This window comes from Leptosomus discolor, chromosome 3 (assembly GCF_034619465.1).
Source record: "Leptosomus discolor isolate bLepDis1 chromosome 3, bLepDis1.hap2, whole genome shotgun sequence".
Classification (NCBI taxonomy): Eukaryota; Metazoa; Chordata; class Aves; order Leptosomiformes; family Leptosomidae; genus Leptosomus; species Leptosomus discolor.
Genome location: NC_141393.1, coordinates 20,270,285 through 20,289,621, shown reverse-complemented (window position 1 = coordinate 20,289,621; position 19,337 = coordinate 20,270,285). Strand labels below are relative to the sequence as shown.

The 19,337-nt window shown below is 40.8% G+C and overlaps 1 protein-coding gene across 4 annotated transcripts in view; it reads right to left on the bottom strand.

Moving 5' to 3' along the window:
• Window positions 1–19,337, bottom strand: part of FOXN3 (forkhead box N3) — a 209,868-nt gene that overhangs the window by 16,202 nt on the left and 174,329 nt on the right. For 2 of the 4 annotated variants that reach the window (XM_086462224.1, XM_086462223.1), the window contains exon 5: window positions 7,338–7,403. The exons of 1 other annotated variant lie outside the window; for it this stretch is intronic. In XM_086462224.1, coding sequence (XP_086318350.1) covers window positions 7,338–7,403 — 66 coding nt within the window. The remainder of the gene's footprint in view (window positions 1–7,337; window positions 7,404–19,337) is intronic. One more of the 4 variants, XM_086462227.1, reaches the window with a different exon arrangement.

Sequence of the window (19,337 nt, the reverse complement as noted above, 5' to 3'; positions counted from 1 at the left end):
TTACTCTAAGCCATATCATCAATCAGTGCCAGTTTGGACTAACACCTTACAGTCCAGACTCCTCTTTTCTAATGCTTCTTTAACCAACATTACAGGCAAGTTACATGGTTCCCAACTCTTAGGCAGAAGTGTGAAATGTAATTTACACCTCTTCTGGGCAAGTGCCAGAGAGACATTTATGTCTGAGAAACTCGGCTCGAGAAAACAATGCAAAAAGATCTGTGCATCTCTTTGATAAAGGCTTCCTCTTTCACAAAATGTTCATAGTGAGATGCAGAGAGTCTGAAACCACAAAATCATTATTCACCTTTCAGCTTTCATCACTGCTATGTTTTCAAGGAGGCATTGGATCTTATTCTGCTCTCAGGAAGCTTAAACCCAGGAATTACTTCCACTGGAGTAGAGTTAAACTACGTACAGAGAATTTGCCCCTAATCTGCTGCACAAATGGGGAAATGACTTTTGGATATTATGCTGCTCTGGTGGAATTCCACAGCTGAGTAGGATCTGCTGGCATTTCAAATCTCCACCAGCTAACTGTAGAGAAAAGCAATGTATCATCAAAAATCAAGACTGAATCTCTGAAATTCTCCAAGGGGGAAAATAATCAGTCTTGTGTAGCAAACTTTCACATTACAGTTTAACAGACAATAAAGTGAATGCCATGTAGGAGAACATACCATAATCTGAATCCATCAAAACGCTACATTCAGACAGTGTTAAAAAGATCTAATAGAGGCTCTCAAAAATCCAGTATTGTTTTGTAGCCCATACTCAGCCTCTGGAGCTGGTAAATAAGGCCACATGATCACTCCACAGGTAGCGCACGAGTGTTTTAATTCAGAGTATGGTCTTGTGTGCACATTAGCTGAGCAGAATATCCCAAACTGTGGACTTAGTTCATGATGTCCCTCGACAGATTGCATCCATAATCTCTTACTTGCAAGTGTGCCTGTGGGTGAAGCGAAGTTCCCCATCCAGCTGAGCTAACAACCTCACCCAAGACCTTCACAACAATCAAAACCATCAAACCCATGTTAGACTGGGTCCTTCCCTGAAGACTGATTGCCTAACACACAATGTAATAATCAGGCAAAATTGAATGGAAAGGAGGAGGAAATACTCAATGGATAGAGTCATTGACACCCCAACAGCTCACTAAATAAGGATTATATATTGGTTAAATATTGGCATATGGAAGTTAAACGAAGTATCAGTGCTGACAGTGACTTGTTGTAAATCAAGGAAATTAAAGCGATAACAAACATGTTCTTTATGTCATGGGAAACAAGCATACACTTCATTAAACTGTCTAGCTCAAGGCAGCCAACATTTAGACTCGTGAGGAAGACTGAATAGTATTTATTGAAAACAAACTTTAAAAAAGTGAAATATTAGAATATGAAGGTGTCCTGTAGGGATCGACTGGTTCTCTGCTTCTTCTGTCATCATGTGGCACACGCATTTATCTCAGGGCTCTCTTCCCTCACCCATCTCTTGTAACACAGAGGAAATCATTATAGACAAGAGATACTGAGTTTCTGCTAATAACTGTCAGCTTCAGCTTTTTTCTGCAAATCTCCCTTCCAGGACAGTGTTTAGCAGAACACTTTATCTCAGGCTACAAGAACCAAAAATAGGAAATTCCTAATGATGTATAATTGATGGGACATCAGAAGTTGCCAAAAGCAAATGTTATCTGCAAAACGGGTAACTTTATTCACTTCAATTCTCTTATCCCAGGCATAAATTTGATGCCATCTGCCTAACTTCTATTTTACTGTTCAAGGACGATCTTACAGCTCTTAAATCCCACAGTCTGAAGTCCTAACAAACTGCAAATCAAGGAAGCATCCAACAAGCCATTCACTGTAAAAAAAATTTGAGCTGGGGGGACAGAATTGTATCCTGATAATCTTATCACACTCATGCCTTGTCTAAAAATAATTCAATCTTCTGAGTTATTTTTTGTGTAAGTAGAAAACCACGGCTAGCGATTCTTCGTTTTGGTGATGCTGGAACTGCTCAACAACAGATTAAACCATGCTGCTAAATCAAAATATGAGGAGTAGGGAGAAAGAAGTAAAAAGCATCTCATAAAAGTAAGATTTCTTTCCAGTTCTATTTCCCCAGTTTAATGATTTAATACCGAAACACTGAAGCAAAAAAACTCCAACCACTTTAACAGCAGTTGAGGATGCCATTCCCCCCCAAAATCCCTGCAACTCAAATGGGAAGTTTCAACCATATGTAAATTATACAGAACTTTCAGCAAAAACAGCTTTATGAAACGTTTTACTGTCAATGATTTATCATTTCCTGATACAAAAATTTAGACTGGAAGCTGTCTGACGAGTGAGTTGTCCACAAGTTCAAACAGCACATTACAGTTATCAAGTTTCATACACAATGAAAATGTCCCAAGAAAACAGCATGTTCTATTCGATCCTATTTGGAGGATTTCTGTTTGTTACTAAGGCAATTTTACAGCAATTTTTTGTCTTAATTCCTGTAAATATATCTTCCACATACATGATCCACTCACACTACCTTAAAAAGCAAATTTCCTCTATACTTCTAAGATTGTACCTCGATGTGCAGTATTAGTAGATCTCTTTAAGGAATAACTTCTCCTCCCACCAAATTAAAAAAATATATATCTATTCTGGGGTTTATATGCTTTGAGACAAAGATTAATAAAGACTTCCAAACCAGAGAGACGTTGATCTCGCCCTTGGAAAGCCTACTTTTTAAGAAGCACTCAGCAAAACTCCATGCTCCTATCTTCCCAAACATCTTGACCACAGTGCTTCAGTCTCCTGTGAGGAACCATCCACAAAACCAGTGTTGCAAAGTCTTCCGAAGGCCACCACTTTCCAGCTAACCTGAGTGAGTAGTGGTGAGCAGTATCGAAAACTGAATATGGACGTTCAGAGCTCAGAGGACTCTCAGTTTCCCAGTTTCTACCCAAACCCTTTCTGCAAGCAATGTTTATAGCTGTTTGCAGTATTAAACTTCAGACTGAGCAATGTACTTACATTTGTGTGCAATTCCCAAATTATACAGAAATAGGCAAAGGACTGATCATGAATTTGAAGCTATGCATGATATTGCTGAGTCAGGAGCTTCTTGAATTAAATCAAGATTTCCGGTACAATCACTTTGACCACAGCATTGTTTTAACAGCAGTAGCAGCAACAGCAATACACTACACACTCTCCCTTCTTACCGGTCCTTCCTGAAGAGCAAAATGGTTCCAAGTTCAGAATGACCTCACCAATTAAGAAGGTATTGCTTCTTAAAATACTTACAGTGACTAGAATCTCAGGAAGCCCAAACACACTGCAAAACCAATCTCCATTTTATTCATGGCAAAACACAGCCGTGTGGCAAGACGAAACTACATTCCCAGGATGCTACATTCTTAAGAGCTGGGAATGCTAGACTGGAGTGACAGCTGGTCACATTTACTTTCAAAACATCTGTAACAATTCAAGTATTGAAAATCTTAACAATTATACAAAACTAAACCATGGGCTTCATTGACTCAGTAGCCATGACTTCTAAATTCAGCTTTACCATTTGTTCATCACCTCCTTTTCCTCTGTCCTCTCTGTACATTAGATTCCCATCAGGGAAATTTGATGCAACTTGCCCAAGATGGACCAGCCAGTACCTGGATCCCTGCAGGTCAAAATACAGTTTTCATGCGAGTCGTGTTTTGGAATGAATATTCATGTACTGGCTACTAATAAAATCCAAAGTATTTGTAACTTGTGATAGCTGCTATTGAAGAAAGCAGGTGTTTCAGTTGATGCTTCTTTTTAAACACAATCAAACCATACAAAACTTGATGAAGTACAAGGAATTTCATAAACTGAAGCATAAAAAAGTATTAAAACTATGCTCCTACATGCCCCTTCTTAGCATATCACAGTATCTTTCATGCTTTATTCTTGGTGCCAGCTGGATTGTATGTTTCAGAACAGTCTTGCACAGAGCTGGCTACTTTGAACTTCTGCCTTTAGTTACAATCTACAAATATTTGGTCTGTGAAAATACTGCAAAGTGTTAATATTTTAGAAATTGATTTCTAATGTCAACATCTGAACTACAATTGCATTATTTCCAACTTTTAGTGATGTGAATAATCAATTTCATGAGTCTATAAAGTAAGCCTCCCCCAAAAACAAAATAATTCCAGTAACAGTGTTTTACTCTTTTATTCTGCCTTTTATTTTCTTTGCATGAAAACTAAAGCATAGTGTGATTGGGGTAAATGGTAAGTAATGTTTGTGCCAGCTCAGACACCGTTTCAAGATTTCATATAATACCAAAGCTGATTTAAAAATTCACGTGTCATTGTTAGCAGTGTTTCACACATGAGTATGGAATTTTAAATTGTCACTTAAAACTGTAAAGCTAATTAATCAAATAAAATCACAAAGCAGGAATAGTTTACCCTAGGTTTTGTAATGCCACTGAGACAGGATTCTTTTCTGTCAGACTGTATTAAAAGAATAAATTTTAATAAGACTTTGAACAACAGCTGTAGCTAACTTTATCCACATTGTCTAGATGAGCACAGATTTTTACCCTGCTCAAAAGGTAGCTCTTATTCAAAGAAGATGCCTTCAAAGTCAAAAGCCAACACACGTAACCACCCACACAAACATGAATCCAGACCATCACAATCTGCTTTGGAGGAACCCACGTTTCACAACAACGGTTAAATGTCTTTAGGACAGAGATACAAGGGTCTTAATGGACCAGAGTTTTAAACTTTCTGACTTGTCAAGCTGTTATACTGTGAAATGACACTTAGGTTCTGCCTCCATCTGACCGTCTTTGCTGTGGAAATAACTGGCACACTCTGAGTCAGACTCTCAGACCAAAAGGGTGTTTTTTTCAGTCAGGTATTAACACCTTTGGCGAAACTGTAAACTATGTCTCTCCCTCTTCAAACCACTTCCAGGCAAGCTTGTCTTCAGAAGATGGGTCATTTGGCAGCCCTGACGGCTTGAGTACACGCTTGACACCAGTCTGACACGACGAACAGAACTCTAAATCTTCAAGGGATCAAACAGTACCAGCATGCTTACTGCCCTGATCATTCACACCTGCTTTACAGACCACTGTAGTCACTGACAGAGCAGAGAATGAACTGTGAGCTTCTAGACAATGCTCAGCATTATGAAGAAACTTTTATAGCCCAATTGCCTTTTATTTGAAAACTAATTGTAAATGTGATTTTTCATGCAATTGTTTCTTAATATGCAGTAGTAATTAATTGGCTTTAAGTTGCCTATGATTTTCCTAACGTGGTAGGTAAGCAAGATCCAACTACAATTCATAGGACAGACTGATTTACTTCCTCAGGTATACATTCACACACACAAAAATATTTCTCCTTTGAAATTTAGAGGACCTTTGAGATTATGATAAAAACCTCTGCCCTTTCCTCCTGGCACTAGCTAATTCTACCCAATTTTTGGAAGGATTCATGAACTTCTGAATAGACCCTGCATTCCAGTTTAAAGGTACAGAGGAAGGCCTTGTTACTTGTGGACATCAAGGAGGGAGCAACGTGAATAAAGAGCCACGTTTCTGCTTTCACCTTGCTCTCGCTTGTGTTGTCCTGACACAACAGCCCACTGGGAAGGTGACACGGGGGAGAGATATGCCAAACTCGTAGAAGGCTAGAATTTCCTTCCTCAGAGCGTCCTCTACAAACTAAAATAGCTATGATCTCTATGAAACGACTTTCCAAGTATCCAAATCACTTCCACACAAACACCTGCAATGTTAGCAAACATGGGCACATGATAAAAATCTGCAGTGTGTTCAGTACATGCAGCTTACTATGGATCTCCGCCCTTTCTTGTCTGCAATCTTGTCCTGCTCTTCAGCTCCTCCAGGAGCTCAGGTTATTCTGCATTCTTCCCATCCTTTCTGTGCACGTACTACTTTGTCTCCTTCCCTCTCTCACACAACCTTTTACCCCTGCACTCTCATTCTACCCCAACTTCTTTTCTCCTTTTCTCTGCCCCACAAATCCGGCTTCTTTAAATTTCTGATCCTTTGAAGATCTCTCATTTTTATTCTTCCCACTAAGCCCAGTGGTAACCTCCTCTCCCTGGTACAATCTTTCCTTTTTCCTACCTACATGTAGCTGGGGTCGCTTGCCCTTTTACCGTGCACAGTCCCTGAAGGCTGTTTAGGAGAGGAGGACAAGGACCACTCTTCTCTCTTTCCAGAATGGACAGTTTCTTGGTACATCGCGCTCTCCCCAGAGAGGAGCTTCTCAAGAGGCTTTTCACTGGCAGGGTCACAAAGCAGGCTGACAATAGCTTTCCTCGGCCACACAGGAAACGCTTTGATGTAATTAACTCTCTTCCCCAGGCAGAGTATCAAAGTGCGAATCAAGGCTTCCTCTGGAATTTGGATTTGGTTCCCTGAGCCAGAACAATAGTGGTGATGCTAGACAGGCTTGATAATGGCTTCTATTTTAAATTCTGCCTTTATTTTTTAGAGCTGCCTGTCACTTGGCATTACTACCATGCTTGCTGACCAGCTATATGTTTGTTTTCTTGTACTCCCTGCTTTTGTGCAGCAGTATTCCTCCATGGATTCCTCTAATACCTTCACTGCAAGCTCTGTGGGGCAGGATGATTCCTGCACTATATGCACAGCCCAGTACAGCAGGGGCCAAGGCCCTTTCGGCGCTCTGTTAATACATAGCACCAAAACCTTGGGTCTGGTCACAGAACAAGGAGGACAGTACTGGCAGGAAACGAGACTTTTCCTTGCTCCCTGAAGCCTGCCTACTGCCTTGCATCAGACAGCAAAAAAGCAAAGTGGGCACGATGTGTGCAAGGAAGGAGTTGAAACAGTGCCCAAGTGAATGGAAAGTATCCAGATGGCTGTGGCAACTCACATGATGAGAGTCAAATCAAAACAAAATGAAAACAAAACCATATGCCACGTACCCTTCGGTCTCTTGCTCTCTTTCTCTCCCTGCCTTTCTCCTCACTGTTGCCCCAGGTCTTTCTATCAGTACGGATAATAGTATGTTACTCAATGATGTGTATGCCATGAATAACAATGACCCCTCTTTTACATTAGAGATCATGGATTACTATTATTCATGTAACAAAGAACGTAATATGAACCACAAAATTATAGTCATGTAAGGGTCAAGGAAGTGTGAGGGTCTACAAGGGAAGTTGTATTTCTTCATTAAATTCTTCTGTTTATCTGGTACGCTGTATGCTTATAAAAGAGAATATTAACTTTACACGTCTATGTTGCTATATGCTATAGAAATATCTACTCACAACCTGCTTGTATCTCAGGGGGAGTATTCAAAAGCATCATGGCAGTGGCAGCATCAATGTCAGGATCTGGAAAAATCAACCAATAAATACATTATTTACAACTGGGCTAATCTTCTTGCCCCCGTTGCTAAACTACAGGTTCAACCAAATCTCTGCAGTGAAAAGGTATAAGAGTTCATTATTCAGGGGGCTTGTTGATCACACATTGAATTTACCCCCAAACTCGCATGTGATCCCATTGCTACTATTAAGCAGAGCGCAGCGATGAATGTCCCCAAACCATACCCATGTGTGCATGATACCTTCGCTGTTAACCTCATGAATTTGCTGTTTAATTCCATGGAGAGTATTTAGAATTCATTACAAAGGACCGGCGAAAGCAGGTGCAACATCACAATTTAGAAGCAACACACAGCGATGAGCTGACAGTAGAGTGGGAAAGCATAAGGAACACCTACACCTGAGCAAGCACAGATGACAACACTTGGTCATTTCAATTTGTCAATAAGGATTTCACTGATGTTTAAGAAAGTGTTGGAAGCCAAACTGCTACAATTAAGGCAAAATAAAAAAGAAACTAGCATTTCATTGAAGCACCAACGGATTTGCATCCTCATCCATTGTCACTTTAACACAAGCAAAAATCATTGGCTGGCTGCTGTTATTCTTAAAATGGTTTCTGAATCCACCACAAACAGTCAGTTGACAGATGGTAAGTTATAGAGACAGAACAAAATATGATCCTTTTATAACTATATTCACTTGCTTCACACACAGCAGCTCGGCTGCTATGGAAATGTAGGTAGCCATGACGACAGTAAACAACCCCACAACGGCCACTGAGTAAGCTGAAAAGAACATCTGCCCCAGCAAAGCGTCCCAGCTGCCCTGGGGCGCAACTTGCTAATCGTGCAGTGATGCCCTGTGACAGAGAAAGCCGCCTATGCCATGTCCAAATAAATGAAGTGTGCAATTGAAGCAGACATAAAAACGCACGCCCTGGCCGACTGCTGCCTCTGTGCTGCTAAACTGAATGACTAATGAGTATGCGTTTGTTGTTTGGGTTTGGTTTTTTTTTTTTTCAGCTTGTCAGTATTTATCCTAAATTACATACCAAAAAATTCAATTTACTATTAATAGCTTCACGGCACTATTTTGGCTATTATGTTGGAAAATTACTTTTCATGGTTAAAAATATATGTATATGTACATTTGTATATTTCAAATCTATTTCCAGTAAGTGATGTGGTATAAAGCCCTGCAATTTATTAACAATACAAATGACTTAGAGAAGATTTCAATATCTGCTTAAGCAAAATACAAATTCACTTGAGCAGTTAAGGAAAAAAAAATGGGATTTTTTTCATTAGTTTAACTATGTACTACTTTTCTGAGAATAGATGGAAACACACTTCTAATGGCTACTCTATTATTTAATTGCTGAAACAATAAACAGAGCAACAGTGTAGCAGGCATAAAACTAAAGTTGAAGCAGCAGCAGCAGAATAAATTAGTAGACAAGGTGCCCACATACTAGAGCAGGTACCTGTCTGTCTCCTGGACAAGTCAGCATATCGTTTTCCAAAAGTCATCAGCAGACTACTGAGAAAAGGAGCTTTACCAACTTATGTTCATCCTCAAGTCTCAAGATACATCAAAAGCAGTACCCTGGCTGCAAGCAACTATGCTGAAAGTGCCATTTCCAAACAGCCTCACTCCTGAACGTGTGACATGTTGCAGGACTGGGTCCACACATAGCCCACAGGAGTTTCCCTTTAGTCAAACTGAAGGGGGACAATCTATCTAACATTAAAAAGCAAGACAAAGAGCAAAGAACCTTGAGAAATAACGCCAAACCAGAATTCCTCCATCTCTTTCATACTATAAAATCAGAAGATTGTTAGAAGTTGAATTTACTGTATCATAATTCATACAGTCAACTTCAGAATTTATCAGCTGTTCCTAAATTTTGTTTTCTTGCTTTACTTTAAATAAGGTCCTACCACTCGGTAACACTGTAGCACAATGTTAATTTTGCTGTTGAAAGAATAAAAGGACACAACCAGAAAAATCACATTTCCTGCTGACTTTGAGTTTTGTTTGTGTAACGAACTCTATGCTTTGAGATAAAATTGATGCAACCAGTTTATCTTGAAAGGTGCACTCTTAGCCTTCGGACCACTAATGGTAGCACCATGTTTCTGTGAAGACTTCATGACTCTAACATGAGCTGTTTACAACACACAACTGCATCCACAGTAGCTGTGGTCAAAGGCATAAGCATGATTCAAGCCCATTCACAACTGCTATGGTGTCTAGCTCTGTTTCTATTGGTGTATTTTTGAAGAAACCAGGCAGCTATTCCATAATGCCACGGCAGAGGTAAGAGGGCTTGAAGACATGCATCCAGGGTGGTGTCAGTAGGATCCAGGAGCACGTGCTTTGGGTTGTCCTTCTGCAGACAGAAAAGAAAAAGGAGGGACTGGGTGCACAAGGAAGACAAGGGCCAAGGGCCAGCAGTCAGAGACCACGCAAAGAGGTGCAGGAGCAATGTCTGAGGGCAAATTGAAAGGCCATTTAAACTTGTGCAGCATTTACACTTGCAATTTGGGAGTGTTCTCCTGAGAAGAATGTAAAGAAGAAGAGCCGAGAAGTAGTCACAAGGAGCAGCACTGAAGGCAGGTGCATAAAGGGCCCCTTTGCTTGACCAGCATTTCCTGCTTAGACTCCTGGTACCCACCAGTGCTCCCATGCTGGCAATCCTTTCCCCATAGCTGGCATCTCCATAAAGTCTCTACCATGTGGATCCTCTCACTTCTAGCAGTAAAGGCTGACCTCACGTGGCAGCCTCACTAGCCTGGTAGCTCGATTCTCTCCCTTCAAACTATCTGTCTGCGTTCGTGAAGCTGTGGATTTCATAACTGAGATCGCTGCCCTGCCTGAAGTCTGCGATCAACATAAGGCTCCGGAAGTTATTAACAGTGGGTGGTTAGTGTAAAATGATTGCAGGAACATCTTTTCCTAGGAAACCAGATTAAAAATAACTACAAACAAAGGTTGGGAATTTAGAATACTAAGTATTTAAATGAACTCATTCTGATTTCTTTTCAGTAATTAAAATAAGTGGTGGATTGACTGCATACACAAACTCCATTTTTTGCTAGTGGAAACTAGAAGATGCCCAACTTTCCCAGTGAAAGATGAAAGTAAGGAACCACAAAGAAAAGGATGGATCGTGGACGTTGTACAAAGAAGGCAGAGTATGCCAAAGTCTCCAACAGGCAGCATTTTGTCACGAACAGTGACAAGAATTGCCAGCAGCCACAGCTCTTCCTAACAGATGACTGCTGTCTATATACTCAGTGCTTCACACTGCAGTTTCTGAAGTTTCAGTGCTTGGTCCCCTCATCCACCAAGTGTCCTTCACAGGGTATCAGAAAGGACCTGGAAGAAACCTTAACCACCTACATGAACTCATAAGCCATGAAAGCATACACCCCAATGCAGTTCAAAGCCAACAAGGGGCAGGAACTCCACACAGCTGCAGTACCTCCCCTTGCAGTGTATGCCCACTGTTATTTTTGCCAGCATTGCTTCCAAAGACAGAACTTCTTTTGATTAAGATGATAACAATGAAGGATAAGTCACAAACCTCACAGCAGGTCTGTTCACTGCATTTTAGATTCAAGCCCCTATTCAGCAACACATTCAAAAGTGAACACCAAATCAGTAAACAGCATCTACTACTTTCCCTGAGGGACTAACCTACAATTTATCACTTTGTGGAATTATGATCTAGTGCATGCTTTGAGCCAAACTTCACTCTGCACATTACCTGTATAGATCTGAATCTGTCCTGCACAGACATGTGAAGTGTCAAAATAGTAGGCACGAAATACTTCAGCATGAGATTACACACAAACATTCAGCAATGCAGAGGATAATCCTCAGGTAGCAGACTGTTTATTCTGGAACTGACAAAAAATAATTAAAACCAAACAGGTACCTGAGAAAGCCGGACGTGACAGCTGTCCTTTTATTATGTTGTGATCCCTGATCAGAGTTCATTTCACAGAGAGAGGAAGTGGAGACATTCAAGGTCAGTCTTGATGGGGCTCTGAGCAAACTGACCTAGTTAGAGATGTCCCTGCTTATTGTAGGGGGGTTGGACTAGGTGACCTTTAGAGGTCCCTTCCATCCCAATACATTCTATGATTCAATGATAATAATTCATATTATTTTGATATTTTTATTTCAAACTTGGATCTGATTTCCCTGAATGCTTCAAATCCACCCCCTTCCAACTAAACCGTAACAAAATTAGGATAACACAGTCCCTCTTGATTTTGCTAGAGGGTATTTATTTTTACAGCCATACTGTGAGGTTTTAAAGAAAACAGTAGTTCAAGCAGTTCAAAGCAACCATGGCCTGAATTTTCCAGCACAGATGCCTAAAGAGAGGCACTAAGGATGCATATTTAGGTACTACTAAAATGTTACTGCCAAGTGACGTAAAAATATAGTTAGTAAATAAACTGCACCATCTGTACACTACAACCATTGCCATGTTATCTCATCGGGAAGGAATTTATAAGATCTTCTTTTAATTTGAAGTTACTACATCTAAAATAGGACTATTTTTGTAAAGAATTGCACTTCACCATTCAGTATGCTAGTTTTTGGCCCTTTCTACTTCTGCCTCAGCATCCTCCACTGCTTTTTTCCATTCAAATGCTCTACTCTAGCTGGAACGCATAAAACTTACTGCCGCTGTACTCAGAAGACAGAAGTCAAGTTTATTTCTTTTCTACAAGATCAATCTTTCTACTCCCTGCTTCAGTTCCTAGCACTGCCCATTCCTATACTTTTTTTTTGTGATTCGATCCTTTGATATTTTCAATTTTCAGCAGCAGGAAAATGTTGCAAAAGCAACACTCTGACCTCCATCTTTTACCTTTCGGCTTATTAAACTGCAACAGAGCAAATAGCAGCTTGCCCCTATTTAACTTGCCTGTTAACAGATGTGCCTTTTCCCTTCCCACATCATGACGGTTAACCTTGGTATGAGTCAGGTTAGGTCAAAGACATGGAGAATAATTAATACAGTGAAGGCTTTTTTTTTTTTTCTTTTTTCTTTTCTATTTTTAATTTATTTTGCCTGATGACAGAATAAGAACATAGCTTTTAAAACTGCAATATGCAAGACAGAGAAATACCTGAAGAGAACTCTAAGTACTGTAACTCTGTCAAACTCCTTGATGTAGGATGCCACGGAGTCCATTTCTGAAACATTTAAATAAGGTTGAGAAGAGCTCTTAAAATAATCAGAATACTTATGGAAGCATATGGCAAACCCAACAGGATTCAGAACCAAGATCTTGGGAAGAAACAACAAATTATATTCATACCTCAACAACAGTGCACAGAAGACCAAGAATGAGAATTCTGGAAGCTATATAATAGAGGCCAGGAGGAAGCAATTTCACTAGCAATACAAAACTGGTCTGGCAGTCACAGTGGTTCTCCCACTCCTTTGAAAGGATCTAGTATGAGACACAGAAGAAGAAAGGTACGGGTCTAAACAAACCAGTAATTTTTCCTGGTTTTCATTTCCGGCACTGCCAAGTAAGCTACGGCACAAATTGCTCTGAGAGGTCTAATTTTAAAAAATAGAGAACATTTGTAACAGAAACCTTCTTCCTGCTCCCCTACTTTGTTAAATTTGTATCCTCATGAAGCTACACATGCAATTTCCATTCTCTAACAATGCCATTTTATCAGCTGAAAAACTGTATAAACAAACAGTTACAACATATATTCTTGTGAAAAATACTAGCTTTAATAAAAAGAACGGTAGGAGAAAGAGTTACAGAAGGTCTTGCACATGCACAAACTCAAAGAGGTTCATCTATCATTTGAAAAGCTGTATGAAATCAAAACGTATCATCCTAACTTTTCATCTCAGTAGTAAAGATTAAGATCAATTAACTGTTAAAAGTAAGACTCACAACACCGATATATATTTTACCAGTGCAAGATAAAAATCTTTTAAGAGACAGCTGACTAAACAGAGATGAGATATACATCTTGCACATAAAAATGGCATATTGTAATACATTCTGTGCTTAAAAATAGGTTGGAGATGTTTGCTTTGGTTTTGTTCCTTTATTTTTTAAAATATTTCTTCATTTTGGCATACATTACTGGAAGCTTAATTTTCCATGCTGAAGGACCTGAAAATAAAATTTACCCATCACAAAGGCAACAGTAAAGCCTTTTTTGACTCCATCCAGCCTGAGTAGCTTGTAGTACTGAATAGAAAACATCAGCTGGAGAAAGCACTAGCCAGTGAGCCTAGCACAGAAGACGAAAGAAACGATTTGCTGTTCCATCATGTACTTACCTAATTTGTGATCAGGAATTTCAATCATCTTCTGAACTGACTGCTGCAGCCTCAGCTTCTACAGTGGAAGATGGGATTACGAGGGCTGTAACTCCTTGCAGCCTTACAGGTTGCACGCTTTTTTTTTTTTTGACCAAAGGATATACAGACACACAAACCCACATACTCTTTGTCCCCAGTTAGGCAGATGTGCGTTATCTCTAACTGGGACATCAAGGTCATCATTGCTCAAGCTTTCATAATGTCCCTGCTGCTAGCAATAGGTTTTTCTTCCAGCAAAGTGGGAGGACGGCCGGCAGAAGGAAGCCCTCTACGAAACTCATCGTTTCAGACCAAATAAACCATACCTTATTGTCCCATACGAGTATTTGTGGTAAGCATTCACTCATTTCCTTCCCTTCTCATGCTATTTCAAAATACATCCACGTCCACCACACCTTGAGAACCAAGCATGTCTTTCAGTCCAGCAAGTGCAGGACATGCTGACTGGAAGAGAATCAACACATCTCACATAGCCCGAATGACCCTTGGGCAAATGCTTACAGCCCGCCCCTCTCTGAGCCACTGGTTCTGCAGGAAAAGGTTGCTTTGGGTGCTTTCACTGCAAGATGAGTCTTCATGAGGGCTTCACCCAAACATCCCAACTACTGGAACCACCATGGCACAAGCCAGAACATGAACAGGGCAGGGGAAGGCTAGGGGAGGCAAACATAGATTCCACGCCGGTTTCAGGATCCAGAAAGCAAAGGAGAAAATGTCAGATAAACATGAAAACAACAGTGAGAAAGGTATTTCAGGGATTTGAAGGAAAAAATGCTACTAATGATGAGAAAAGGGGTCTGGCATGTGACACTGCAAGTGAAAGGACTGTATATAGTCTAACTAGGGAGCCAAACGCAGTCTAAAACCAGAAACAAGAGCAGAGGAGGTGAATGAAAAAATGTAAAAGCTAAACCAGCTGTGTGCTAACAACACAGGCAGACTGATACAATAAAAGAGGAACTCAAGGCACTAGTGTTATTACAGGAAAATTCACAAACAGGGTGGAATGGCAATTATTATTGAAACAGGAGTCAAAGGGTCCATGCTTTTCAAGGAAAAGAAATACTAGTTTTATATGGAAAAATACTGTCATGCAATAATGAAACAGCAGACTTCAGAAGAAAAGAGAAGAAAACAAGAATATGTTTGGAAATGCGGTGGAAAGATGGTTGAAGAATACATCTAAGAGAGAGACACTGGGTCTGCTCTTGACTTCTTGCACCAGATATGGACCTGGATAGAGCTCTACATCATTAAAGAAATGGGAAATAAGTCAACATGGGAGACTAACTTCACAGTACAGATTGGAGAACAAATGCTATTAATCATGGTAAGGCCAGTTATTCCTGGATGTGACAGCTGACAAGTTTCTTTATCCACACTGCTGAATGAACAAGAATAGATCCTTTTCTGTTCTTTATCTTAAGTAATGAGAACAACTTTGGAACAGGGGACCACAAAGTGATTCAGTTCAGATTAAGTAGGAAGGATAACAGCAAGCCTAATTTTGTTTAAGATCTATGATTTTTGAAGAGCAAGTTTTGATGAACTAAATGGTTTCTCTGGAACCTCTGGGAAACAGACTGGGCTGAGGAACTCTAGACCTCAGCCTGGGTGAGATGGCAGTTCCTGCAAGTCACTGTGCAAAAAGCTCACTCCAACTTGTATCCTGAGAAAAGTAGGAAAGATTAATTCTTTGAAAAAAAAGAACAAAAAGCCTAAAAAACCAAGCTGGACAACTGAACCAACACAGAAACCTACTTTAGGAGAGGAAACAGAGAGCTTAGCTTGCTCAGTTAAGCAAAACAAAGACAGAAAAGAAGTAAGACTCTATCAATACAATGAGGTGACCATGGGATGCAGGGGGAAAAGCAAGGAAAAAGAACTGTTAAGTTTAAAGAGCCTCAGTAAAGGAAGGCTGAAGACAGATTGGTAGCCAGAACACTTCTAGACAACAGAGCAACGGTATTTTGGAAAACTCTTCTAACAGGAGCTGGAACAAAGTAAAAAGATGGAATGTGAGTTTTCAGAAGTCTCAGTATTGCTGCGCACAATGTGACCCAGGGAAAAGGACCCTCCAGATGCTGCCTTCCAAACGGTACTTCTCTAAGGGCAGGCAAGGCCTCTGCAAAACTCTACGAGAGAGACGGAAAGAGCACAAGAACAGAGTCAGAAGAAACTATGCCAGTGGAAGCCTATTTGCACAGAGGCTCATCTACATAAACCTGTAGAAGCACCAGGATGATGTCTAACACTCCAGGACCAGACCTTGCACCACTTCACGACAAAGCTGACCTGCAAAAAGCTTACGGGCAGCGCTACAGACACACAGGACCCGCGCCTATCAGCTTCCAGCCTGCAACGTGCCCTGAGCTTCTAACTCAAGTGGGGTGCCTGAATCTTGGTGGCTATCTGCACTTGGAGGAGAGCAGCGCAGAGCTAGAGCCTCACAACTGACAGCCAATGCAGTGTGGAGCGGTGATGTAAGCCCACAGCTGTCGCACACAGCCAGCCTGAGCTCTGTGGCAGCAGCCCTAAGCAAGACTCCTGCTATAACGAAGAGGAGTTGGCCAGAGGCTACTCCAGTAGCACATGAACCATGGCACCGTGAAGGAAAGCCAGTGAGCAAGCCAAGACCTGGCTGGCCTGTGGTCTCACCTCTCCGATTGCACTCCCATGCCTGCATGCAAACTTCTGTTCAGACAGACAGCCTTCTCTCTTCTGCTCTCCTCTGCAGGACAGCCGAGTAGGTCCAGGCAGGTAGGGGTACACAGGTGCCAGCAGGCAAAGCCTCGTATGTGGGGGACTGGGAAAACCAGAGGGGAAGGATGGTGGCCTACAGATTAGGGAGGTCTGCACACAGGGGCTTTTTCGTGAACCTAGGAAAAGCTGGGAAAAATTGGCTGCAAGCCCAAAAACTGCCATTAGTGTATGCTGTGCAATCCTGTGTTTCAAGGCGTGGATGTAGGCAGGACAGCTGGAATTGCCACCAGAAGTATATCAAAAAACCAGTATAAACATGACCAACTAGCAGGTACACAGACAGGCAGGCATGTCTTCCAGTTCTAGATTAGGTATTTTTTCCTCAGGAGGGAGAGCAGATAAATGGATGTGTGTTAGTGCTAATGCTTGAGCAAAGTCATACCTGAGAGAACAGATCACTTTTTGTTTGTAGAGTTATGTCCAAGACAGGCAGCCATATTATAAACAAAGAAAAATCAAAGTCTGTACCATTTACTTCCCTTCTTCTGAGACTGAGACAAACTAACAGTCACTAGTATGAATCAATCAATAAGCAAATAAATGAAATTACTAGTTTTGAAAATCTATTATCAAGCACATTGGAAAACCCTGCCGGGGCAACTGTTTCTCCTTTCCCAATCTTTTGCAAGTATATCCCCATTAAAGACACAAACTTACCCAAACAAATGGAAGCAGACTAAAGCCTATTTACCAGCAGAGCACTTGACAATTGTTATTTTGCATTGCTGCAAGCCAGCCCCAGCCTGTACGTGGAAATGCTAAAGACTCGCCCAGGTCTGCGGATGATGGCTGAGCACTCTCCACAGGGAACGATGTTCAACAAGGCTGGAACAAGCTTCTCTTCTTCTTCTCAGAAGGAAATCAATAGAGGAACGAAGGCAATGCCAGCAACACTGCCATCACCTGACAAAACTGGTTCCACTCGTCTTGCAATACTCCTTCTAAACTTCTTTTATTTTCAATTAAAGGAAATGACTGAAGAGCAGGAATCTAATGTTTAGGGCCTTCTGATTTTTTTTTTTTTCTGGAGAGCTTCCCAAGTGAGCTGAGGGATGAGACGCAGGACAAGGGTAAGGCAGTGCAGAAAGTAACATCATTTTTGAAGGACTATTATCATGAAATATGGAAACAAAGATAGCTTTTGAAGGTCTTGACATTCCCACTGCAGACGTCTACAAGACAACCGATGGAGTAGCAGAATTACTTTCTAATTGCAACAATCAATATTCTGAGACCATATTGGCCTTTTTTAGTGAAAGCTCCTGCTGAAGGCAACACTGCGAACGTAAGCTGCCTGGCAGAGAAGAGACTTCAAGAGTGAAACTAGTCAGTCTTAGGTTGGGGCTTTAACTTGGCTTAAATAGCATACATAATAATAGGATTCATCTAAAACAACTGCAACACAGTGTGTTTAGACTAAACATTACAACCTAGTTATCAGGATTTTTTGTTTACTTCAATGCTTCATAGAAGAAATATTGTAGAAGATATGCTGCAAACCTGAAAAAAAAAATCAAACTTGCTTTTGCTCCCATTTTTCTTGAATTCTGTTGCATCTCGATCTTCCAGTAAACACTTCGCTAATATAAAGATCTGGAATCATCTGCGCTATATAGTACCAAACATGTAAGTTAAATATTGGCTTTGCTGGAATTTTTTACTTAAACATTTCAAAATCATACGAAATGACATGAACTGAAATGCGGCAAGAGAATAATTCACTCGAGTCTCAAGAGTGAGCACTAAGGTAAGACTTTGCAGCTAAGTCGCATTTACAGGCCCCTTGCAAGCGCTATCATGTAGCTCCTTGCTATCCAAAAGGGTTGAAACAACCTTTTACTTCCTATTATTTGCTACATTTTAATTAACAAAGAAGGGGAGACACAGGATTCCACTTCTGCCAACCTCTGATTTGCTGTGAATGATCCCATTCAAACTCCTTCGACTCTGAATTGCCGCTAGCTGACAAGCGAGGTGACTGGAGGAGTAAGGAATGGACAGCATACAACCAGAATTCCTCTGCAAACTCTTTCAGATTGTCAGCTGAAAGGTGTAAAGTGTATTTACTTCACAAAACAGAGTAGGCAAGCTAAGGGTCTCTTGTCTGTTCTCTTTATGTGGTGAAGAGGGAGCAAACCGATCACATGCACAGGCTGTGCCCAAAAGAAGTTGCTGGATATTTTAAAAAAAAGTAATGAAGTGAAGCGTTATCCAGATAGTAGAGAGCTGTGGCTGTAATCCAGGAAAGCACTTATATGGGTGTACAAGCCAAAGAATGAGTAGTGCCCGTGGAAGAGGATCAGAGTACCAGCATCCTGCAGGGCTCAGCCCCAGACTGGAATAGCTGGACAGCTTAACTATAGCTCAGGACAGTTTTGTAAAAAAATTAGTGTTTTTGTTAAAAAGAATCACAAGTGTGTTTTGCACCATTCTCGTGGGCATACAGCAAGGCTGGAGAGGAAACCACCTCCAAAATTTCAACAAACTCTAGTGAGAGCTGTTTTATTGATTTTAACCACGAGTTTCTGAAATCCTTGTCAGTGTAGGACACAGGCATCTCTCTGGTCTTTCAGAGTTCTGCTTCATGTACGTACAGCAAACAGTTCATGCCAACTTTGCTAGGTCAAATTCAATTTACAAGCATGATCTGTGCGTCAGATCTGTGTGTCTGTGAGAGCAAAGCACCAGCTGTCTGGGGAAACAAATCTTAATAATGTTTGGTAATCAGATCGATTACAGCAAAACAAACCAGAGAGAACACATTCATCTTGCCCCCATACCCATCTCTGGTT